Below are 26,333 nucleotides of genomic sequence, written 5' to 3' on the forward strand. Positions count from 1 at the left end.
ACAACGTAAATGTGCCACTCACCTTGTGATATAAGTTCTAAGGTCTCAGTATAGTTACAGCGGCTGCCCCACCCTTCAAACCGAAACGCATTACTGCTTCACGGCAGAAATAGGCGGGGTGGTGGTACCTACCCGCGCGGACTCACAAGTGGTCCTACCACCAGCTACTTCAAGGAAGGGTTTATTAAACAGTATATATATATTTACAGTTTTCGCGGTGGACTAGAACACTTTACAGTTCTCGTGGTAGATCAAGTGGAAGACTACGAAAACTGTAAAGTATCACGCACTATATAGGTGATTATTAGATTTACAATTACTGTTAAAGTACATTGTCAACACATTACTTACATTGATGTTACAAGGTTTCGTTCGTAAAATATCTTTTGTTCCGCAAAATCGTGATCTTTGTATAGTCAATATACTGTTTCCGACTATTGTCTTTTGCGAGCATTGCGAAACCTGTTCAAAAAGCGTCATTGAGTATTATTTTTTTGCTATAGTATGCTGCTCGCCGGTCGAAATTCGACTAAGCATGATGATACCTAAAGATTTCGATATTTCCACGTTTTCTTGGAAAAGTGAAGAAAAATGTTTTGAAAATTTTTTATAATTTTATACATTATTCTACCTCTACTCGAGCTCTAGGCTCGGTTTACTGAGCTCCCGCCCCGAGACCCTCAGGGAAAGGGTGGCTCAGTTTCCCCTCCTACGAAGACCGTATCCCCCAAGACTTTCGTGATGATGGTGACCGTGTGTATGGCAGCTTGTTTCTGCATGATGTGTGGGTTGATGTTTGCATCTAATTTATCTATGTATTTCTGTAGGCTTTTGGCTATTACTCCGGTTGCTCCTATTACTATTGGTACTATTTCTGTGTGTGTTTTCCATAATCTGGTTATTTCGGTTTTGAGTGCATTATTATATTATAATTTTATACATTATATTATATTATAATTTTATACATTATATCATATTATAATTTTAAACATTTTATAAAACGAAATCTTGTCAAATTAGAAAAAGTCACTCACTAGCCTGTTTGAAATTCGTTTATTTTATTTTACCTGCATATATTAAAAGAGTTGGAGCCTTGTACTTGCACTTGTAAAAAAAAAAGTGCGTGCGTACAAAGTACACATGTCAGAAGTGAAACTTTTTTGGCGAACTAATTTATAAGTCTTGCTTATATTTATACAAATCTAAAACTTTAGATTTCAGAAACTTAGAGGAAGGGAAAAAGGAAGATATGTTCCCGCCAAAAGTCTGTCAAATGTCAATCTCAAACCTCAGTGTTGACAGTCACTTATGTTTAGATTTCTAAATTGTAAATGACTAATATTTTGCCAATTGAATTGATTAATTTAATTTCATGCTATTTGATTAATGTTCCAAATCCTTTTCATTTCATTTCAATTCCTATTAACATTTTTCACAAAAAAAGTTATAAAATATTACGCTGTATGGTATGATACATTTGCCTTTCCAGTTGGAAAAATACAACAACTACTACTACTGACATTTGACAAGTACTTAATTTCAATAGTAGTTTGATGTCACTTCCGTTGCATACTTGCGTGACGTTCTGTAAAAATTTTACCCTCATGCGCCTAAGAAGTTAAAGAGAAGCAGTTAAGACGCTTAAGAAGTTTCACTTCAAAAATATTACTTAAATAGCAAACTGAACAATTAATTTCAAGTTTTTCTTCCCCTGTTGATACCACTCATGATATTAGAACGAAATTATAAAAAAAATATTCTACTGTCATCGATCCTTGATACGTAGGCAAATTTACAAATTAATCGGACTTCAAGTCGGCGAGAAAGACGTTTAAAGGTTATGTTACATACAAACAAACATCCACGCCAAGCTCATAAAATTGTGTTAAAAATAAATTAAATTCAAATACAGAAAGATTTTCGAGATAGACATTTTCAGTTGTTTTTTTTCTTACCTAAGGAGAGCCTTGAGAGGATATTTCAGCGTAACCTTAACTAGACTAGCTCGGTGAATCTGGAATAACCCCTCGAGGTTAATAGAATAAACGGGAAAGAAAAAAAAGTGACCTGTACAATAAAACGCCCGGTGTATTCGAATCAAGCGGTACGTGGTGATGGAAATTGTAATAAATAGAATCCCCACCAGAATCTACCACCGGATCGGAAACGCGACCCACTGAGAAGATCCGGCGAGAAACTCAGATAGGCCACGACGAGTTGAGTGTGCTTAGTGCGAGTTTTTTAACATTCTCGATAGCGTAAACGTTAACTCAGATTTATATGGAGTTGGAACGTTTGCCGTTAGGGGTGCTGTTCCAAGTGCATACAAATTTAAGTTAACTTTTACGCTATCGAGAACGTTAAAAAAAACTCACACTGAGCACATGGAAGTCTTCAGCGGTCTCGAGACTCAAGGGCGGATCCAGCTTTGGCGCCAGGAGGGGGTCACATAGTCGTGGGCAAGTTAAGAACTTATAATTTAATTTTGATAACAATAGATAATAAATAAATCATGATGTTCTTCAATTAGTCCAAGTTAGTTCAAGTTCTGGAACTAGCTCAGGGGGGGGGGGGGGTCATGACCCCCATGACCCCCCCCCTGGATCCGCCGTTGTCGAGACTCGACACGCGTGATGCTTGTTTGAAAGCGATTAGAACGAGAGCGCCGCTTCGCAACACGTGTTTGTGTTATTGCACTCGCGAATAGAGGTCGTTCGGTTTACTCGGGCTTAGGTGAGCGGACCTTGACGATTGCGGCAGAACATTCATCGTGTTCAAACTTAAGCTCGAATATATGTACGTTCTTTTATTTTTTATTCCTATATGGGGGACGAGCTCACAGCCCACCTAGTGTTTTTTTTTATTTTTTATTGCCCTTGTAGGCAGACGAGCATACGGCCCACCTGATGGTGAGTGGTTACTGTCGCCCATGGACCACAGCAATGCCAGGGGCAGAGCCAAGCCGCTGCCTAAAGTTAAGTGGTTACTAGAGCTGGTTAACTAGTTGTCCTCAAAAGTCTACAAAAAGTGATAGTGACCACGCGACTCTTGTTAATTACAAATAAATATATATTTTCTGTAACCAGTAGCGCCACCATGGATGTTTCCTTTGATATCCGCATTCTTGATTTTTTTTATTGCTAGGTGGGTGGACGAGCTCACAGCCCACCTGGTGTTAAGTGGATACTGGAGTACATAGACATCTACAACGTAAATACCGCAACCCACCTTGGGACATGAGTTCTAAGGCTGTCTAACTAGAGCTGTCCCGCCCTTTAAACCGAAACGCATTATTGATTCACGGCAGAAATAGGCAGGCTGGTGGTACCTACCCGCGCGGACTCACAAATACATACTTACCAATAAGATCTTTGTGTGATTTATTAAAAACACAAATAGAATTATCGGTGAAATCGGTTTAAAAATGAGTCCCGCGCTGCTAAAAACTTTTAAAAAAAATTGAGTAGGAAATTTGGATGCTCACTAGAGATCCAGCTTAAAATCAATCGTAGTTGTTTCCTTTCTGCTCATCACCAACATTAAGCTAACCTGCGCTATGCTATATTTAGCAAACTAAGTACATAGTTGATAGTACGTATATACTGGTGATAGGACGTCTTACGAGTCGGCACGGGTAGGTACCACCATCTTGCCTATTTCTGATGCGTTTCGGTTTGAAGGGCGGGACAGCCGTAGTTAGACAGCCTTAGAACTCATGTCTCAAAGTTTTTTTTTTATTGCTTAGATGGGTGGACGAGCTCACAGCCCACCTGGTGTTAAGTGGTTACTGGAGCCCATGATGTAGATGTCTATCTACAACGTAAATGCGCCGCCCACCTTGAGATAAAGTTCTAAGGTCTCAGTATAGTTACAACGGCTGCCCCACCCTTCAAACCGAAACGCATTACTGCTTCACGGCAGAAATAAGCAGGGTGGTGGTACCTACCCGCGCAGACTCTCAAGAGGTCCTACCACCAGTTAAAACTTAAAATCAGGTGGGTCGTGAGCTCGTCCACCCAACTAAGCAATATTTTTTTTAGATCGTTTTTAATAAAAACAATATACTCAGAAAGTAGGGTACAATCTGCATTAATTTAAAACCCAAAACAACAAATAAAAAAGAAAGTTTCCTACATATAAAAAAGCATAACGGATGTCCTTATCGCTAAAACCGATCTCCTCAAAAGGACCGTTACACGCACAAGAAATATGAAAACAAAACGAATCGCGGTGCGTCTTACTTACAATTTGTAATATTTTGACCTAAATATATTATGTAGAATTGGGATCGCAGCGCATAAAATTAAACTTCCACTGTTCAAAAATCTTCTGTTATGATAATAAAAAATTATCTAAAACACATTTTTTACGTCTTAACCGTCTTCGACATCTTCCTTTTCTCTGTCATTCTCCTCTTTTCCCTTTCTTTCCGTTTTCTCTCACTCACATCTCAACGCTCCCATTCAGACTCTTTTCATGCGTTCCGTTCTTGCCAATGCTACATTTATTTAGTATTAATATAGGAGTAACTAAAATCGGCTGGTAAAGTTCTGAAATATCAGCGAGACACTTGTTGATAGAAAAACAAATAATTGAATGGGTAAAATACGTGACTGTTGGGGTCAGAAATAATTAGGATGGTTATATGTACCTACCTACCCGTACCTAATTCTTCCTGCTACTATACCAGTTAATGTTCGTCGTCGTAAATTTGCTGGTAGTTCATTCATGGTACCTTTTTTCCTATTTGGTAGCCTAAGAGGCTATTCCAGCTACGACCGGACGGGTAGGTGAGCTCATGGGCTCAACCTGAGAGAATTTCCTAACACTAGCCCTAGCAAGAGTAGTGCTTCGCAGAATCTACTACCGGATCGGAATCGCGACCCACAGAGAATATATGGCGAGAAACTCAGTGGGCTTTGTCTATAGGTTAGTTCGCTCGTTGAAATTTATGGTAGGTACGTTGGCTAGTGTTGGCCAGTGACGAAATCGTCTCCATTAAGTCGGATTTCTTTATTATTAAAAACTATTATAAATATGGTGGTGGCCCGGGATTTAATAGTATTATTATAAATTCATACACTATACTATATTTGGCCTATTTCGTTAATATTTGAGGCCGTCAATGTCTAATGACAAAATGATCAAAGTATATAGCTTTTGATTGAATGTGCTCAATGAAATTCCGTAATTAAAAACAAAAATATTAGAGTGGAATTTGGGGATCAATCTTATGTATGTAAAGCAGGAACATCATTCCGCCCCTATACATTTCGGTCAGTGTATAAACAAAGCCAGAAAGATCAAGTACTTAAGAGTCATCCAGTCCAACCTCACATTAAGTCATTCCGCATCTGCACCGCGTTCGTCCTTGACAAGCTCTACTTAATGATCTGCAATGGGAGTAGGGGTCCCTTCGTAGCAACGTAATACTTTTCAAAACTTTCTTTCACACCACTATGACTTAAAAGCTAGTGAGTGTGGTGCGGTGTTCTTTCACGCGACCGGCACCCACATAAGAGTCCCTACGAATTTTAAAATGCCGATTTTGTAAGATAGCCAGTGGTACATGAGGTTAATGTCGAATGGTACTTCGCAACACACTAACCAACACCTCCCACCCCAGTGGCCGCCGCTAACAACACCCTTGACCCGGCCTATGCAGGTGCAAACCACCATCGACACCCTACCACGTCACGATTCATCCACTGTGTAAATAATATATGTATTAATTGATTACTGGTGGTAAGGACGTCTTGTGAGTCCGCATGGGCACGTACCACCACCCTGCCTATTTTTGCCGTGAAGCAGTAATGCGTGGCAGTTAGAACTATAATCTCAAGGTACGTGGAGGCATTTAGGTTGTAGATGTCTATGGGGTCCGGTAATCACTTAACATCAGGTGCGTCGTTCACCGATCTAATGCAGTAGAAGATTCAAGCCATCAGATTAACTTTGACATTTACACACGTAAATGTCCAGTATAAAGCTTAACCGATATAGTAGAATTCCTAGTTCGTAGCATCCTAGGAACAATCCGTCTTATCTTGAAGAGGACATCTCAGGAACCAGCTAACTTTTCACAGGTTTTACAGTTAGTTCCCAAATTTGATTACAAGAAACCACTCTCTGTTTCTCAATCGATAGAGACAAGTCCCCTTTTTAAAGAGATCCTAGAAACCGTACTTCTCAACCATTATAATGGCCCCTCCAATTGGCTAAAGCTCATAAATCATTCGAATTTAATTTAAATATTAAGAACTCTAAAGTAATTTGCTTTGTCTATTACCTGTTCTAACTTTTTGATCTAGTTATGGACTAGTTTCGGATTAACAAATCCTAAATAGCTTAAAGTTACGGCGCTTAGTTTCTCGTATTGGTTGTTAATTTTATACGCGTTTAAAGGAGCAACTTTCATTAAAGCTCTACTGCGAATCTACTAAGTTGCGCGTACCTACATACTTTAAATATGTGTGCTCTTGTGCAAAAGCTCATGCTGTGCGGGCTGCAGGGCGGGATCGATGGAGACAGCTGGTTGACGGAATCGGACGGAGTCACGATCCTCAGCAGTGAGGGACCGATCGAAGAGAGAGAGAGAGAGAGAGTGCAAAAGCTCTTGCTTTTAGTTGCATCAATTTCAGCTGTGCTTTGTCAATCAGTATTGCAGTTCTGTTAACTTGTATTTCCAATCGTGATCTCTCATCCATCCTGCCACAGTGCGCTTCCAGAGATCTTTTTTGCCACGTGCTATCCGGTTTTGGAATGAGCTCTCCTGCACGGTGTTTCCCGGGCGCTATGACATATCCTTCTTCAAACGAGGTTTGTGGAGAGTACTTAACGGTAGGCAGCGGCTTGGATCTGCACTTGGCATTGCTAAAGTCCATGAGTGACGGTAACCACTTACCATCAGGTGGGCCGTATGCTCTACTGCCTACAAGGGCAATAAATAATAATAATAATAATAAAGACTTACTTGGTAAACTTAAGTTGTGATGACGAGAGAATGTCCGCTAGGGAACCCCACAGAGTTCTATGCAGCTCTCTGACTGGCGCTCCCCACCAGCTGGCATGCCAGTACCGCACCGTTGAAGATACACAGCAGTTCACACCTAGAAAAAAAATATTGATTAAGTACGGTGTCATGCACGGGTAGGTACCACCACACTATTTCTGCCGTGAAGCAGTAATGCGTTTCGGTTTGCAGGGTGGGGCAGCCGTTGCAACTATACTTGAGACCTTAGAACTTAAATCTCAAGGTGGGTGGCACATCTACGTTATAGGTGTCTATGGGCTCCAGTAACTACTTAACACCAGGTGGGCTGTGAGCTCGTCCATCCATCTAAGTAATAAATAAAAAAATGCAGAAGAAAACCGTGAATATTGATTACGTCACAAAGCATTACAACCTAACCGCATATTTGTGTTAGTATGTATATAACCAATATATACTTAGTCTGGCTATAAATACTGTTAAAATTAAAAATAAAGGTATCAAAACATCGGCACAAGTGTATCAAGATGCCATTCTTGAGAAGGTAGTGAAGCCCCTTAACAACACCATGTCCAATAATCAAGAATGGTCCTTCCAGCAAGACTCGGCGCCAGGTCATAAAGCTCGGTCTACGCAGTCTTGGTTGGAAACGAACGTTTCGGACTTCACCAGAGCTGAAGACTGGCCGTCGTCTATTCCCGATCTTAATCCGCTGGATTATGATTTATGGTCAGTTTTAGAGAGTACGGCTTGCTCTAAACGCCAGACTAAGTATAAAAAGTGTGTATACACTCCGAAATAGCTAGAACGAAATCGGTTCAAATTGGTGATTCTGTGAAGTTAGGTAGCTATCAGATCAAGGTTAATTTTTTTTTTTTTTTATTGCCTTTGTAGGCAGACGGGCATACGGCCCACCTGATGGTGAGTGGTTACCGTCGCCCATGGACTTCAGCAATGCCAGGGGCAGAGCCAAGCCGCTGCCTACCGCTTAATACTCTCCACAAGCCTCGTTTGAAGAAGGACATGTCATAGCGCTCGGGAAACACCGCGGAGGGGAGCTCATTCCATAGCCGGATGGTACGTGGCAAAAAAGATCTCTGGAAACGCACTGTGGATGACCGCAGTGGCTCCAGGTAGTATGGATGAACTCTACTCCGGTGGCGGGCGGTGCGATGGTAAAAACGAGATGCTGGTATCATCTCGAACAATTCCTCAGAGCACTCCCCATGGAACATACGGTATAAAATACAGAGGGAACCGAAGTCCCTCCGCAAACCCAGAGGCTCCAAACGATCCGAGAGAATGGGATTATCGACAATCCGAACGGCCCTCCTCTGTATGGAGTCAAATGGAAGAAGCTGGTATTTGGGAGCCCCGGCCCAGAGATGAGAGCAGTACTCCATGCGAGGCCGGACTTGTGCTTTATAAAGCAAAAGTCTTTGTCCAGGCGTGAAGCACCGTTTCGCTCTGTTGAGGACTCCCAGCATTTTGGACGCCAACTTGGCTTTGCCTTCCAAATGACTCCGAAACTGGACATCGCTCGAAATGTCGACCCCAAGTATCCCGATACTCTCGGAAGGTTGCAGGGATACTCCTTGGAATTGCGGCGCCATGACAAAGGGGTCCTTCTTCGCAGTGAACGCGCAAACTTGTGTTTTTATCGGGTTGAATTGAACCAAGTTCAATTCACCCCATTCGGAGACTCGCCCCAGAGAGTTCTCCACTTCAGACACAAGTTTTGATCGTCTCTCTTGCACCACGCTCCGAGAGAGACTCTGATGGCCGATATATCGCGCATCCCCCGTGCTATCATCTGCATAGCAATGCATGCCATCAATAGACAGCATGTCATTGATATACAGGATGAAAAGCGTGGGGGAGAGCACCGAACCTTGTGGAACGCCAGCGTTAATGGTCATGGTATCAGAACAGTCACCGTCTACAACGACCGTGATGCTCCGCCCATCCAAAAAGCTAGCGATCCACTTGCAGAGACCCTCGGGGATTCCGTAAGATGGTAACTTCGATAGAAGTGCCCTATGCCAGACCCTGTCGAAGGCCTTCGCGATATCAAGGCTCACAGCAAGAGCCTCGCCCTTGCTCTCCAAGGCTTCAGCCCACCTGTGAGTAAGGTATACAAGAAGATCGCCAGCTGAGCGACCGTGACGGAAACCGTACTGTCGGTCACTGATCAGCTGGCGATCTTCAAGATACTTCAGGAGTTGTGTATTTATAATTCGCTCCATCACCTTGGAAAGCAAGGAAGTTATCGCGATAGGCCTGTAGCTCGATGGGTCCGACCGGTCACCCTTCTTGGGGATAGGGTGGACATGAGCAGTCTTCCATGAAGACGGAACCTTGTTAGTGCAATAAGAGAGGCGATACAAACGCGTTAGCGCAGGTGTCAGCTCAGGGGCGCACGTTTTCAGAACCACTGCGGGGATGCCGTCTGGCCCACTCGACTTATGAACGTCCAGGAGTCGGAGCTCCCGCCTGACTGCACACTGTGTGAAGCAGATATCCGGCAGGGAGCTATCACACCGGGGGATGCTCGGTGGTGTGGCACCCCCGTCGTCCACAGTCGAGTTCGAGGCGAAGAGTTTGACCAGAAGGTCAGCCTTCTCTTTCGCGCTGTGGGCCAGATTGTCATCGGACTTGCGCAGTGGTGGGAGACTAGACCTGCAAAAGTTTCCTTCTGCAGCTTTGGCGAGCGACCAAAAAGCACGGCTCCCGGAGGGATAGCTCTTCAATCGCTCGCCAACTCTACTCAAATCAACGATAGGCAAGCAAAGCGGTCCAAGCTTGACGAGTACTATATATGGTAGGAGCTTTTTATATTTCGAAGATTATTATTTCATTACTTTTTGGTGATCGTTCATCGATCTATCCATACCCAACTTGGAGGATAATGAATCTTTTTATCTGTAGTAAAGTAAATCATTAGCTTTGAATTAAGAATAACTCTTTCGCTCTACGAAACCCAAATTAGCCGATTGTCTCGTTTCAAAGGTCGATGTGCAACATTTCTCGCCGGGTACTGTACAGGTCTTAACGTCGACATCTGTTTGTTTTATTATGAAATTTTATTTCGATTATTGAAAATGCAATTCTAAATACGGAACTATACGTTGTATCCTTTCCAAAGCGCCTGATTTTATAGTTTTAATTTATTTCTTAACGAAACTATAGAATGACTGAAACATTTTGTTTTGAGGCCACGTTATCTGACGCGAACACCAAAAAAAGAAACTTTTGCATTATTTTGAACACATGGTAATTTCTTCCGTAAACTCCATATACAAAGTCGTGGGTTTATAGTGATGACGTCATCGGTCGAGCGTTCATATACCGCGAGTAAGTAAAAATTCTTCTAATGAACTCGACACGTGTTCTCGAGAGACTTACACGACGAAGAAATAATAAGAGTATTATGAAAAAATTAAAACCCGCAAAATTTTGCGGTAGACAGCGGCTTGGCTCTGCCCCTGACATTGCTGAAGTCCATAGGCGACAGTAACAAAAAAAAAAGTTACGAACTACTGATGGTGGAAAGAATATTATGGGTGCTAATGTCAGCTGGCATGCGTTTCGCTTTGAAGGATGAGATAGCAGATAAATTTCAAGGTGGCTGGTGAGCGGTGGCGTATGTCTATGGTCTCCTGCTATTGCATATAAGCTGGTACACTGTGAGATCGTTTCCCTATCTAGTGCAGTAAAAGAATTATGCCCATACTACGTAGAGCAGGGTTGGCTAGCTTGATTAGAACTAAGGTCTACTACTGTTTACTGCCGTAACACAATCTACTAGTGACATTTCTTAGTATAGAAATAAATAGTAAATTTTCTTTTATTGAATAGATTAACATAAAGCTGAAATTATATTATATGTATTAAAAGAGAACTATTGCGTGGAAGAGAGGACAAATAATGTGACGTAATGGTCATTAATAAATGATACAAGATGAAGATGATGCGTGCAGCAATTGGGTGATTACGTTGCGCAGTCTGTTCTATGTATTTATATATTTCTGTCTTGCCACGATCGACTTATCGATCGCGATCTACCGGTTGGCTACGCCTGACATCGAGGAATAAGAAGATTTCCACTACCCCGCCTTTCTCTACCGTGAAAGCTAGCCCGCCTCTCTTCTTTTGTCGTCGTGGCCTAAAGGATAAGACGTCCGGTGCATTCGTATCTAGCGATGCACCGGTGTTTGAATCCCGCAGGCGGGTACCAATTTTTCTAATCAAATACTTACTTAACAAATGTTCACGATTGACTTCCACGGTGAAGGAATAACATCGTGTAATAAAAACCAAACCCGCAAAATTATAATTTACGTAATCACTGGTGGTAGGATCTTTTGTGAGTCCGCACGGGTAGGTACCACCGCCCTGCCTATTTCTGCTGTGATGCAGTAATGCGTTTCGGTTTGATGGGTGAGGCAGCCGTTGTAACTATACTGAGACCTTAGAACTTATATCTCAAGGTGTGTGGCGCATTTACGTTGTAGATGTCTATGGGCTCCAGTAACTACTTAACGCCAGGTGGGCTGTGTTAGCTCCTCCACCCAACTAAGTAATAAAAAAAAAGAAAAAGAACCAATAATGCGTTTCAGTTTGATGGGTGAGGCAGCCGTTGTAACTATAAAACTGAGAGTTGAACTCTTACCTCAATGCTTTTAGGTGGCGCTTACGTTGTTGATGTCTATGGGCTCCTGGCTTAACACCAGGTATGCCTTGACCTCGTTCGTTCATTAATGCAATAAACAAAAACTCAACTATTTTATTATGCTAAATACGAATAATTTGTTTAAGAAAAAAAAAAACATCGTTTTAATATAGTCTTAATTAAACTTATTATAATAAATTATTTTAATTTATGTGCGACTTTGCTTACTGATTAGAGAACGTTTTAATTGTCTTTGATTTTCTTTATTTTGATTACTCGAATATTTTATTCGTGGTCATTACATACACATAATTTGATTCAAGGGTGACCATGATGTATATTATTGAAAAAGCCTGAACATGAAAAATGAACTTACAAAATTGAGTCGACTATTATCAAAGCCGGCAATCTGACTATTGGACAATTATTGGTAAATCAGAAAAACGAATTATCGACTTTGTATTCCATTGGCAGTCACAAAACTCTTCGGAACGACATCTTAGATAAATAACAGGTTAACTATTAACCTTTATTTAGTGCAGGTTTTGAACCGTATTCTTTGAAGGAGACGATTATATTCAAATCAATCTGTATTGACATATCAATAACATTTTTATTGTCCAAATGCACAGATTGCCACCTTTGATAATAGACGACTCAAATAGTACAAGGATTTAAGAATGGTTTATCGAAATAATTTTTTGATAGCTTCATGAGACAGAGAAATAGAGTAGGTTTCTTAGGTACTAATAATAAACTTTTTGCTTATAAAACTTTTAGAAGTGTGTTAGTATGTCAGAAGCATGTGTTAGCGTGAACAGTAAATTCCACAAATCTATAAATCATATTTTTTTAAACATCTTATTTTACTGTAAAAAAAAAATCTTTATTCTCTTTCAAATAATCTGTCCGCCGAATTACATTAATAATGTGCGCGAATAAACAAACAGACAGAAAGAAAACAATTCTAAAATAGATGATTTATGTTTAACTATCCTCCTATAGTTATCCCCTTTCTCTAATTAACACTTTTCTCTAATGTATATGTAGAGATATAACGGATTTTAATGTTTTATGATAGAAATCTTCTCTTGACGTTAGCAAACGAAAACGAATGACAGTTCTTAGGACGGAGGCACCGCTCTTCAAGAAGGCTGGGTGGTTAGTTATAAGTTGGTTGGTTAGGCCCCGCAAAATTATAATTTGCGTAATCACTGGTGGTAGGACCTCTTGGGAGTCCGCACGGGTAGGTACCACCACCCCGCCTATTTCTGCCGTGAAGCAGTAATGCGTTTCGGTTTGAAGGGTGGGGCAGCCGTTGTAACTTACTTGAGACCTTAGAACTTATATCTCAAGGTGGGTGGCGCATTTACGTTGTGGATGTCATGGGCTCCAGTAACCACTTAACACCAGGTGGTCTGTGAGCTCGTCCACCCATTTAACCAATAAAAAAAATAAAAAAACCTATACATACCGTGTGCATCACTACCGTGAATGATTACACGGTGTTTGCCTTCTCAACGGAAGCTAGATCGTTCGAGAAACAAATGCACGTAACTCAAAGGGGAAGCGTAGTAGGAAACGATTGCAGTTAATTGCATCTTGAACGAATATATAACCTTCGCCAGTCGATTTTTATTTGTTTTAGCAAGTCGAAATGTTTATTGAATTTACAGCGATTCGGATAAATTTTTTTGTTGTTGCTTAGTTGGGTGGACGAGCTCACAGCCCACCTGGTGTTAAGTGGTTATTGGAGCCCATAGACATCTACAACGTAAACGCGCCACCCACCTTAAGATATAAGTTCTAAGGTCTCAAGTATAGTTGCAACGGCTGGCCCACCCTTCAAACGGAAACGCATTACTGCTTCACGGCAGAAAGAGATAGGGTGGTGGTATCTACCCTGGCGGACTCACAAGAGGTCCTACCACCAGATATCAGGCCATTTTAAACATTTTAAAAGATGTCGGAGAAGCCAAAATTTTTAATACGATCCTCAGACATCATAGGGGCGAATAGGGTGATCGAGCTAAGATATATATTGAGTACACCAATCACGTTTGTTGTCTTAAAACAATTTAAAAATATTCTCTTGACGTTAGCAAACGAAAACGAATGACAGTTCTTAGGACGGAGGCACCGCTCTTCAAGAAGGCTGGTTGGTAAGTGTGATGGCGTCTACGCGCCTCCATCGGCTAGGCTTTTTTTTCCTACCTAAGCTGAGAGCCTTGAGAGGCTATATCAGCGTAACCTTAACTAGTAGGTGAGCTCACGGGGCTCAAACCTGACGACGTTGCTAACACGAATCCTAGCAAGAGCCGTGCTTCGCAGAATCTACCAGCGGATCGGAAACGCGACCCACTGAGAAGATCCGGCGAGAAACTCAGTGGGCTGTGTCTGAGGGTTAATTTACTCGTCGAGCCCTTCGTCGCAAGCGACGGGTTCGACGAGAACGATGACTGGTGCTTGAGGTACCTAAAAGCACCGTTAGTGGATCGGAAGGATCCGAAATGACGTGTTTTGGGCGACGTCGACTGCTTTCCATTCTGTCCGCAGTATCGGGAATGTAGTTACCGGCGGCCACGATGAGAGGGTTCTCGTGTCGTACCGCTTTATCGAAGTGGGCGGCTAGGCTCTCTCGCAGCTCGAAGTTAGCAGAGTTCCGACGATACCGCAATCGTGCTGCCATCTCTCGGGAATCGTGCTGCGTTTCGTTTAGCTGCCAAACTAATGACCGTCTCCGACAAATACATAGACGGTAGTTAAAACAATATTCAAATGTCGACAAATGACCTTGATCGTCCGTGACCACGACGAGTACAGTAAAATATTCGAAACGTCGGCAAAAATAATATGTTGTATAATGACAATAAAAAAAAATACTCTTAATGATGTCTGCGATACCGACAATAATACTAATAAAAGGAATTAGTAGTGGCGATGAGTCAATTCTCTTGAAAATGTTAAGCAGATAAAAGCGTGATATTATTAACATCAAACAGTCTTTTTGTCCGAATTATGGCGACTTATATGTATTTGACATATTATATTATTATTTATTTTGTTATATTTATTATAGTCTTAGTGTAGTCGACAGTGCTTTTCAGGATTTTCACTTGTGAGGTTACAACGAAAACAAAAGTTTTTGGAAGGTTTCCATGGCGTAATTAATAGAAAAACACTGCCTTAATTTTTACATAATCAGCTTTTTTTTTTTTATAGCACCTACAACTTTATTTATCACAAACAAATAAAATTACCGCAAAACAATTCATGAAATGCTAAGCTAAGTAGTATTCAAATAAGATGTTAATGAATTTTATATGACTCCCAAGTAATTGATTTTACACAAATTACTTTTTACTGATTTAAGCAAAAATATTTTCCTCACATCGTCTTATAGTAGATGGCGCTACAAACAGGATTTGCAAGTACTTCCTAAAGAAAATTTTTATTCACAGTTAATTATTACACATATAATTATTAATTGAAAGAGGTTCCATTAAAAAAATAATTAATATATATTTTTTTTATTGCCCTTGTAGGCAGACGAGCATACGGCCCACCTGATGGTGAGTGGTTACCGTCGCCCATGGACTTCAGCAATGCCAGGGGCAGAGCCAAGCCGCTGCCTACCGTTTAATACTCTCCACAAGCCTCGTTTGAAGAAGGACATGTCATAGCGCTCGGGAAACACCGTGGAGGGGAGCTCATTCCATAGCCGGATGGTACGTGGCAAAAAATACCTCTGGAAACGCACTGTGGATGACCGCAGTGGCTCCAGGTTTAAGTGGTTCGGCAGTTATTAAACGGTAGTAGATTCTGCGAAGCACTGCTCTTGCTAGGGTCATTGTTAGCATCACTCCGGCTTGAGCCCAGTGAGCTCACCTACTAGTTAAGGTTACGCTGAAATAGCCTCTCAACGCTCTCACTTTAGGTAGGGAAAACAAACAAAAAAACACGTATTTTCAGTTCCTGCGCTATTTGGTCCGACCATCGTTTGGGCCTCTATTTGTAACTAATCTATATATTAATACGTGAAGCAAAAACTTTGTACCCCTTTTTACGAAAATTGCGCGGACGGAGGAGTATGAAATTTCTCACACTTATAGAGAATATAGTGGAGTGCACAATGTTAATATTTTTTTAAAATAATGCATAAAAGATACCTTAAATCAATAAAGAAAATATTACACACACTACCATGTATTTGACACAACACATACATAAAAATATACTCTTTGTTTACTGTCAATTGGGAAACTTTTGTTATTGCTTAAGGTCTGTGGTCGAATTGAAAATAGATTATAATATTGTTTGTTTTTAATATTATTGATCTATAGTGCAGTTTTGGCGAATGCTGTGATTATATTATCGAAATATAATAGTGTTTGACAATAGAACCATAATAATGTTTAAACTTGTAATTTCAGGCAAGGCATTCCATTTAAGCCCATACAGTTAACTCTCGTACAGGAATCAGTTGAACAGATGTGGTTGAGCTTGGTTGTTAACACTCGGAAAATAGCATTTGGTACGGCGTATAGACCTCCTTGGCAGGACGTTGATGTTTTTCTCGACTCTTTGACTCATACTATTTCTTCTTTGTCAGATTTTGATAGTTTGGTCTTGCTAGGCGATTTTAATGTAAACCTTTTGAACAATAATGACATTAAAACTGATAAAATGAAAGATTTTTTTCACATATGTAGTTTGGACCAACTTATTACAGAGCCAACACATTTTACTGATCATAGTGCAACACTTATTGATATTATCTGTACACATAATTTGGCTAGTAAATGTGTTCAGGTTGAGCGAATTGTTGATCTGAATAGCCATGCTTTCCTGTCTTGTGAGATAAATTGCAGGAGACCGAAAGTGCCAGCAAGCATAGTCACTGTTAGGCCGTTCAAGAACATTGATGACACCCTTTTTGAAAGTGACCTTACTCGAATACGTTGGGATGCAATTTTTAACTCTGAAGACATTAATGTCTGTCTAAATAATTTTAACTCGGTCATATTGACTTTGTTTGATCTGCACGCACCCCTAAAAACAATTAAATGTAAAACATACTCTTATCCTTGGATTACTGACAACATTCGCTTGATGATGAAACTTAGGAACAAAGCTCACAAACGTCATACTGTTAGTAAGACTGAGAGTAGTCTGAATTATTATAAGGACCTTAAGTCGTTGGTGGAAAAAGCCCTAGAAAGTGAGAAAAAGGCTTATTTTAATTTTAACATTAACAATAAGATTCATAATCCCTCTATCCTATGGAAAAATTTGAAAACAAATATTTTACCTCCTGTAGACCATGAACTACCATTAATTTTTAACGATGCTAAACAAATTAATGATCATTTTTTGAAAATTCCTAATGTAATCAATTGTTCTTCTATTATATCCAATACTAACTATTTTAACTCTCATCGTTACTCTGATTCACAATTTAATCTGTCCGGGGTAAAGGAATGTACTGTATTGCAGATCTTGCAACAACTGAAGTCGGATGCTCTGGGTGTTGATGATATTTCGCTTAAAATGTTGTGTATGACATTGCCCTACAGTCTTACTTCTGTCACCAATCTTGTTAATATGTCAATTAATACATCGATATTTCCTTACACTTGGAAGACTGCTGTAGTTCGTCCTGTTCCTAAGAAACCTAATGCCATGACACTCAGTGACCTCCGACCCATCAGTATATTGCCCTGCTTGTCTAAAATTCTAGAGAAGGTGATATCTTCACAGCTGACGGACTATCTCGAGAAACATAACATATTGCCTGAGTATCAGTCCGGATTCCGGAGATCGCGTGGTACTGCAACTGCTCTCTTAGATGTGACGGATAATATCCTTGCTGCACGGGATCGGGGTATGTGTACGATTCTGGTACTTCTGGACTTCTCTCGAGCATTTGACAGCTTGAACATTGACCTTCTTCTTGCCAAATTGAGTTTCTACGGCTTAAATGCGGATACCATTCGTTGGTTCTCAAGTTATCTGACTGAACGATCGCAATTGGTGGAAATTCGTCGCGGTGAGGGTAATGTTCGATCCAACATGGCTAACGTCATTAATGGTGTACCACAGGGTTCGATCCTGGGCCCTTTACTATTTATCCTTTACAGCGCAGATATTGTTGGTCATATCAATCATTGTCAGTACCATATATATGCTGATGACATTCAACTGTACATCTCTTTTAAGATGTCCGAGTTTACAATGGCCATTGAGAAACTTACAGGGGACCTAAATAGAGTGGCGAATTGGTCGGAACAGAACTCACTCTTCTTAAATCCCAGCAAGACTAAATATATTGTGTTTGGAAATGAATCTCGATTGTCTAAGCTTCCATCACAACCTTTCAATGGGTTAAATATTCGAAATGACCCCATTGAGAGAGTATATGAGGTGCGTAACTTGGGCCTACTGATGGACGCAGGTCTCCGGTTTAAGAAGCATGTCACTGAGATGGTCCGCCACTGCTTCTATCGCTTGAAGGTCCTGTACCGCATCCGCAATTATCTCAGTGAAAAACTTCGGATTCAACTCGTTGAGACACTGATTCTCTCGAAACTGAATTATGCGGACGTGGTATACGGACCAAGATTACTTAATTCAACTGGGCGCATATTACAGAGAGTACAGAATGCATGCATGAGATTTTGCTTTAGCATCCCACCACGATCCCATGTTACGTCGATAATTAATCAAAGCAAAATGTTGAATTTAAAGTTGAGAAGGAAGTTGCATTTTGCTTGTTTATTATTTGGAGTCGTAAAATTGCAAACGCCGAATTATTTATATCTTAAGTTGACTTATTTAGGAGATGGCGGTAAGCAATCGCGACAACGCTCCCAAGTGTTTGCGACTCCTCGACACTGCTCTGCTGCTTTTAGAGGCAGCTTCCGCTACTTGGCCTCTAAATGCTGGAACAATATTCCTCCACCTATCCGGCACCAGAGAACGCTAAGGTCCTTTAAAACAAATTTAAAAGTATATCTTTTGAATATACAGGAAAAATTCGAAAATATCAAATATAATTACTCCGTACTATAATCAGTTGTGCTTTGCAACTGCAATTTTTATTTAATTAATTTAATAATGTCATTTTGTTGTCCTTTTCATAACTGTTTTTTTTATTTTTTATTACTCATGTTCTTTTTGTTTTTTAATATATTTTACAATGATGTGTATTGGTCGGTCTGATGCTGGTGTGCGCGTCACTCCGCAGGTGCCGGCGGAAGATCAGCGCCGCAGTACCGATTGTCTCGATACTGTTAGGCATTGCTGAGCCGGTAACCATTTCCAAGCCTCGTTATTTTTGTTATCTTTTTTTATTTATTTTTTGTACTTAATTTGTGTTTGGAATAAATGTTTATTATTATTATTATTATTATTATTATTATTATTAATTTCAATTTATTATAGTCGAATCTCGACTACTGCGGGGAAAATATATAAATATAAATATCCATGTAAGATAAATGGAAACTAAGGTTATGTCTTTTTTTACTTTTTTGCCGCCGTTTTTTTTTCTCAATGCACATATACTTTTATTTGGAGCGTTAACTGACGTTGTTGATAGTGGGATTGAGGTAGGAATAAGGAAAAGGAAGTCTGGAAACTGGGACTTAAAACTCATTTCTGAAAATTAGTAACGGCATTCACGTTGCTGATATATGTATAAGGGCTTCGGTAATTACTTAACACTGGCTGGGTCGTGAGTTCGGTCATCCATCAAACAAAAAAAAAATTTTTTTTTTTTACGATTCATATCCCGACCGAGATCTAAAGGATAACAAATTAATTATTTAAATTTAGAACGAAAAATTTTGGTTTATTTTATCAGTTGTTATGGCGTTTTATTTTTGTTGAGCCATTAAAAACGTTATTAATTAGGCAGTCATATTTTTGGCCTTAACTTTTTTGCTACAAGCATATTGCTATGTAAATTGACAAATATTAACGTACGGTCCCATTTGTTAGCTGTGACCTTTTAAGCATTCGCGAATTCCACGACAAACACGTTTCAAAACAAAAGTAGCAATTCAAAAGGCGCAATGGATTACGACATTTTTTTTTTTTGTATTAAACCGACCGACACTTAATTTGTCTCAGCAAATACCGTACCGTTGTGGTCAAATGGTACAATGAAAACGTATATTTTTTTAAAAAAGAAAACGCTAAAGACTAGGCTGTATTTTTTGTAACAGTTTAGAGGGTTTTATCTATATTATATATTAATACGTGAAGCAAAAACTGTATTCCTTGTATCCCTTTTTACGAAAATTGCGCGGATGGAGGATTATGAAATTTTCCACACTTATAGAGAATAAAGAGAAGAAGTGCACAGTGCTAATATTTTTTAAAATAATGCATAAAAGATACATTAAATCAATAAAGAAAAAATTACATACCATGTATTTGACGCACACACGCATGCATACTATTTATTGTCAAACTTTTGTTCTTGACGTCTGTTGTCAAATTGAGAATAGATTAAATATTGTTTGTCTTTGTTAATATTTTTTATAGTGTAGTCTTGCCGAAATTTGTGATTATAGAAGTATAAAATACAATCATAATAGAGTACAAACTTACAATTCCAATTAATTATAGTCGAATTTCGACTACTGCGGGACCTCTAGTTTCATTAATTCGATGACGATTACGTCAAAACCGTTTTACCATCGCCACCTCAGGTGTATTTCTATTTGTTTCTGACAGACATGCTTACGGGTCTGTGCTTAACTAGCAAAGCTTAGCACCCTAAGCATTTTAGCTACATGCGCAATGGCTATTTAGAAGTTATATATACTTTTTTTTATTGCTTAGATGTGTGGACGAGCTCTCAGGCCACCTGGTGTTAAGTGGTTACTGGAGCCCATAGACATCTACAACGTAAATGCGCCGCCCACTTTGAGATATAAGTTCTAAGGTCTCAGTATAGTTACAACGGCTGCCCCACCCTTCAAACCGAAATGCATTACTGCTTGACGGCAGAAATAGGCAGGGCGGTGGTACGTACCCGCGCGGACTCACAAGAGGTCCTACCACCAGTAAAAACGTATACATAGACAACATTAAAGATATGAAAACATAGGTTGTAATTAAAAAAAAAAGTTTCTATTACATTCTTTTAAATGGGGTCGCGTCTATGATTCCCATGATACCGTTCCGGAAATTAAATCAGCCGTGATTCAGCGTGTTAAACATGTCGTTTGGGTCATCGTACAGAACAGATGTGTCCACCATTGGATGACCCACTGACGACATTTATAGTGTACGATACGATTCGCCTTCGAATTCTTAATTCGAAATTTTTTTTTATTAGCCTGCTTATAAACGAAATGATATAAAACATTATCTGAACGATTACAATGAAGTTTTGTATTTGAAAGCAAGATCACACAGATATTTAAAAAAATGTAAGGACATTCTTAACAGTCTATGAGCACTCATGAACGCATTGAAATTATCCATTTTTAAAGTGCGATCTCTATTACACTCTATTTATTTACTTACTTACATAATTATTTATTTAGTTGCACCAACAAAGTGATCATCAATATAAAACATTGACAAATTGACAAGAAGTACACGACAATTAAAGATGTAATCGACAGTGCAATAGTTGAAAACATCTTGAAATTATAATTGAATAAAAATATTTACAATGAATAATTTAATGAAAACGGAATTCAGAATTTAACTAAGTAACCATTTTTTTTTTTTTTTTATTGCTTAGATGTGTGGACGAGTTCACAGCCCACCTGATGTTAAGTGGTTACTGGAGCCCATAGACATGTACAACGTAAATGCGCCACACACCTTGAGATATAGTTCTTAGGTCTCAGTATAGTCACAACGGCTGCCCCACCCTTCAAACCGAAACGCATTACTGCTTCACGGCAGAAATAGGCAGGGCGGTGGTACCTACCCGTGCGGACTCACAAGAGGTCCTACCACCAGTAATTACGCAAATTATAATTTTGCGGGTTTCATTTTTATTACACGATGTTATTCCTTCACCGTGGAAGTCAATCGTGAACATTAATTTGTTGAGTACGTATTTCATTAGAAAAATTGGTACCCGCCTGCGGGATTCGAACACCGGTGCATCGCTTCAACACGAATGCACCGGACGTCTTATCCGTTAGGCCACGACGACTTCATAAAAGTAACTAAGTTTTCACTAAGTAAAATAAGTTTTAATATCTCCACTTATTAGAAAAAAAATGGAAATTATACTTGATTACATTATTAATTACTAGACGATGACCGAGCTTTGTTCGCTATTTTTTTTTTTGATAAATTGTGGTTTTTAGAAATTATATAATATTTAAATACGAATCACATATTGATAAAATGATGAAATATTCCAAGATAAGACAATTAGAAAAAACATCTATTTTATGACTCACAATTAGTTCAGCGTAATCGGATAGCTCCGGATGATCATTGTTATAGTCCAAAAGGATTCTGTTTAAAAAAGAGTATGCGCCCAAATTCGAGCGTGCGGGCTTCCTTATAAACGGTTTATATTTCTTTGTTCTTGTTAAATACTTAGGGACTGATATTTTTATCTGGGTTAAGAGATTGTGTGTGTCGGTTATTCCATGGATTAATTTATATAGAAATATACCACACATTCGTTTCCTCCGGTTAAGAAGAGAATTTAGATTATAGTGGCTAAGTCTTACTCCGTAGTTGGGCAGTTTCCTACCCAGTACCATGGAAACGGTTTCTGGAAACTTTCCAATCGTTTCTTGTATATCTCATACGGATTCTGCACACAATTCATCAACATTTCAAGGTACTGCGTACGAAAGCGTGATAAGCGAAATATAAATCCCAATGTTTTATAGGCCATTCTGGTAATATTATCAATATGTGTGCTGAATTGCAGCTTAATATCAATGGTCCATCCAGATCCCTATTAGAGTTCACCTCAGATAGTAGTGCACCATTGATATGTTATTATACGTCAGATAACGTGGACAAAGTGATTGTGACGGGCAAAGTAGAAGGAAAGAGACCCCGCGGCCGATTACCTAGCCGTTGGTGTGATCAAATAACCGCCCTAACTGGGCTGCCAGTCGCAATCGCCATTCGAGAAGCTGAGGACCGGACGAGATGGAAACAGCTCACGAGACAGGCCACGGTCAAGTTTAAGGGACACGACCTTCAGCAATGAAGAAAGCGACAAAGAAGACTCATATTCAGACTCATGCTATACGCACAAGAGATCGGTTTACTTTCCTAAAGAATTTTAAGTCGTTAGCGAACATATACTTAGTCTGGCCATAAATACTGTTATAATTAAAAATAAACAAAATATTACATTTGAATTTGGAATCTGTCATTTTTATATGATTGCTCATTGAGTTTTCTCATTTTGCCGCCAATACATTGTACAATATTTTGCGATATTAAAATGGAGTGGGGTGATAAAGAGAACCGAATCGCTGTGATTGCATTACACAAAGAAGGTATGGAGCCAAATGCAATTTTTAAAACTCTCCATACGCTTGGTATTAGTAAAATGTTTGTGTACCGGGCTATTAATAGGTGCAATGAGACCTCCTCTGTTTGTGACAGAAAAAGATCTGGCCGTCCACGTAGTGTTCGTACGAAAAAGGTGGTCAAAGCAGTAAGGGTAAGAATTCGAAGAAATCCTGTCCGAAAGCAAAAGATTTTATCTAGGGAGATGAAGATAGCACCTAGAACCACGTCGCATATTTTAAAAGATGACTTAGGACATGCAGCCTATAAGAGACGTAGTGGTCATTTCTTAACTGATAATTTAAAAGAGAATAGGGTGGTAAAATCGAAATAACTACTGAAGCGGCATGCAAAGGGAGATCATAGAAAAAATTTGTTTACGGATGAGATTTTTTTTACAATTGAGCAACATTTTAACAAACAAAATGACCGTATTTATGCTCAAAGCTCTAAGGAAGCTTCCCAATTAGTCGACAGAGTGCAACGTGGGCACTATCCGACTTCAGTGATGGTTTGGTGGGGTATTAGCTATGAAGGAGTGACTGAGCCATACTTTTGTGAAAAAGGTATCAAAACATCGGCACAGTGTATCAAGATACCATTCTTGAGAAGGTAGTGAAGCCCCTTAACAACACCATGTTCAATAATCAAGAATGGTCCTTCCAGCAAGACTCGGCGCCAGGTCATAAAGCTCGGTCTACGCAGTCTTAGTTGGAAACGAACGTTTCGGACTTCATCAGAGCTGAAGACTGGCCATCGTCTAGTCCCGATCTTAATCCGCTGGATTATGAGATATGGTCAGTTTTAGAGAGTACGGCTTGCTCTAAATGCCATGATAATTGGGAGTCCCTAAAACAATCCGTACGATTGGCAGTGCAAATTTTTCCCATGGAAAGAGTGCGTGCTTCTATTGATAACTGGCCTCAACGTTTAAAGGACTGTATTGCAGCCAATGGAGACCACTTCGAATAAGCTTTTTATACTTTAAATTGTTTTATATTTATGTATTAAACTAACACACTGTAAAGCTAATAAATATTATTTGCCATAGATTTTTTTGTTTTCCTTTGTAACAGTATTTATGGCCAGACTAAGTATTAGCTTGTGCTACGGAAACACGAGCCAATGTCGTTAATGAATACATTTAAAATGCAGTCGGATTGTAAAACAAATTTACAAACCTGTTTTAAAGGTTAGATAAATACGATTTCATAAGATAATTTCATTTTTACGTAGCAACGACTTAATTCGGTCCGAATTGGGGGCGTTTTTAATTTCAATCACAAACATGATCGCGATCGATTAAAATAATCGAAATAATAATAATATAAATAAATAAATCGTAAGTTCAGGCAATGTCTGCCGTTCGGAAACGCATATTCGCTTTGTTGATACAAACCTGTTGCCCTATTTCCTCCTTCTCCATTTTATTCGTCATTTTCATCGTTTTCAACCCCGACACCGAGAATTTTATGAATCAAATCAAATACAGGCAAAACGTGTAAGCATAAAGGAACTCCTACTTAAAATATGTTTGAGAATTGTTACAAATTTACTTGAATTTTGCAGAGAAACATGTCCACATATTCCGGCATCTTAATACTCGTTTAGCTTACATCGTACAATACCAAAAATAAAAGTACATTTATTATTATTATTATTTTTTTATTGCTTTAGATGGGTGGACGAGCTCACAGCCCACCTGGTGTTAGGTGGTTACTGGAGCCCATGGACATCTACGACGTAAATGCGCCACCCACCTTGAGATATAAGTTCTAAGATCTCAGTATAGTTACAACGGCTGCCCCACCCTATAAACCGACACGCATTACTGCTTCACGGCAGAAATAGGCTAGGCGGTGGTACCTATACGCGCGAACTCACAAGTGGTCCTACCACCAGTAAAAAACTACTCGAGTGAGGTAGAGCCGTGGTATTATTGCGTCATCACGAATGCGAAGCATTGAACTTGTTTGATGTTTTAGTTGCCGAGTTATTCGTAAATATGTGTGCATGCGGTAAATTTGAAAGTGTATTATTGATTTTCTAACCCATTATTATTTTGGATTTCGGACCCGGCTTTGAATTTTTATTCGCCGTTTTTGCGTGATTTTGATTGTATCCAGTTTATTATTATATAAATAAAACTTATAATCACTTTGACTTTATTTATCAGGTAGTAAGCAAAATATGACTCTTATGTAGGTAAATAAAATAAGGAGTTTCAAATGTCTAACCACGAGTCTAAACAAGAGTCTAACCTCGAACTATTTACTTTATTAATAAAAATTATCATAATTAAATTATCAAAATATGCGCGAATCATACACAGATCCAGGCCATTGCACAACAATATCATATATTTCCATTGCCGGTCCACATCCTATTTGAGCATTGATAGAAAACCAGCCTTGAGGAACGTTCAAGGTACGTCGCGACGTACCTCGACTTGACAGTTCATTTACTCCACTCTAGTGAGGATATTTTTTCAAGGACGTTTGAGTGGAGTTCATTTTTACGATCAAACATACCAAAACGCGCGTTGGAGGTTGAGTCGAGTCGAGTTAAGCTCGTGTGAACGACTAAAGATACAGGGATAAATCCGCCCATGTACATTAATTTGCATGAAGGGTAAAAGTACAGTAATTTCTTGGATCTTATATATCTACATTTCTTGGAAAAATATTCTTACAGTTTTCACTACATTATTTTTAATATAAAAATTAAAAATGCGTTAAAAATGATCACAAACTAACTAACGGTCAAAGGGAATTAATTACCAATATTTAGTCATTCAGTCATTTACACAACACCACACCCGTCAATTTTAATCGAGTAACAATTTTATAGGATAATGAAAAATAATATTTTAAGATTAATCGTGGACTGTAAAAAGCACCTTGCATATAATTTTTTTTAAAGACGACTCTTAAAACAAAGACTTCTCAAACAGGTTAAATCGAGGACGTATCAAGGCAGAATTGTAAATATTATAGTAGTAATACATAATAGTTTTATTAATAACCATTCCTTGTTTATTTTTAAATTCCTAAAGCGAATGATCATCAAGGAAGTGTTTATTTAAATAGGGTCGAGTTTTTTCGAAATATCGAAAACGCATTTATCATCAATCTAGTTCTGGTTTTGTTG

At 39.2% G+C, this 26,333-nt stretch overlaps 2 protein-coding genes across 2 annotated transcripts in view; one reads left to right on the forward strand and one right to left on the reverse strand.

Annotated features, from left to right (window-relative positions):
* Positions 1 to 26,333, forward strand: part of LOC105842984 (uncharacterized) — a 204,130-nt gene that overhangs the window by 59,900 nt on the left and 117,897 nt on the right. The gene's annotated exons all lie outside the window — the stretch shown is intronic.
* The window catches only part of LOC105842988 (cell growth regulator with RING finger domain protein 1), a 79,088-nt gene that overhangs the window by 32,084 nt on the left and 20,671 nt on the right, over positions 1 to 26,333 (reverse strand). The window contains exon 4 of the mRNA XM_012697667.4: positions 6,974 to 7,109. Coding sequence (XP_012553121.1) covers positions 6,974 to 7,109 — 136 coding nt within the window. The remainder of the gene's footprint in view (positions 1 to 6,973; positions 7,110 to 26,333) is intronic.

Source organism: Bombyx mori, chromosome 25 (assembly GCF_030269925.1).
Source record: "Bombyx mori chromosome 25, ASM3026992v2".
NCBI classification, from domain to species: Eukaryota; Metazoa; Arthropoda; class Insecta; order Lepidoptera; family Bombycidae; genus Bombyx; species Bombyx mori.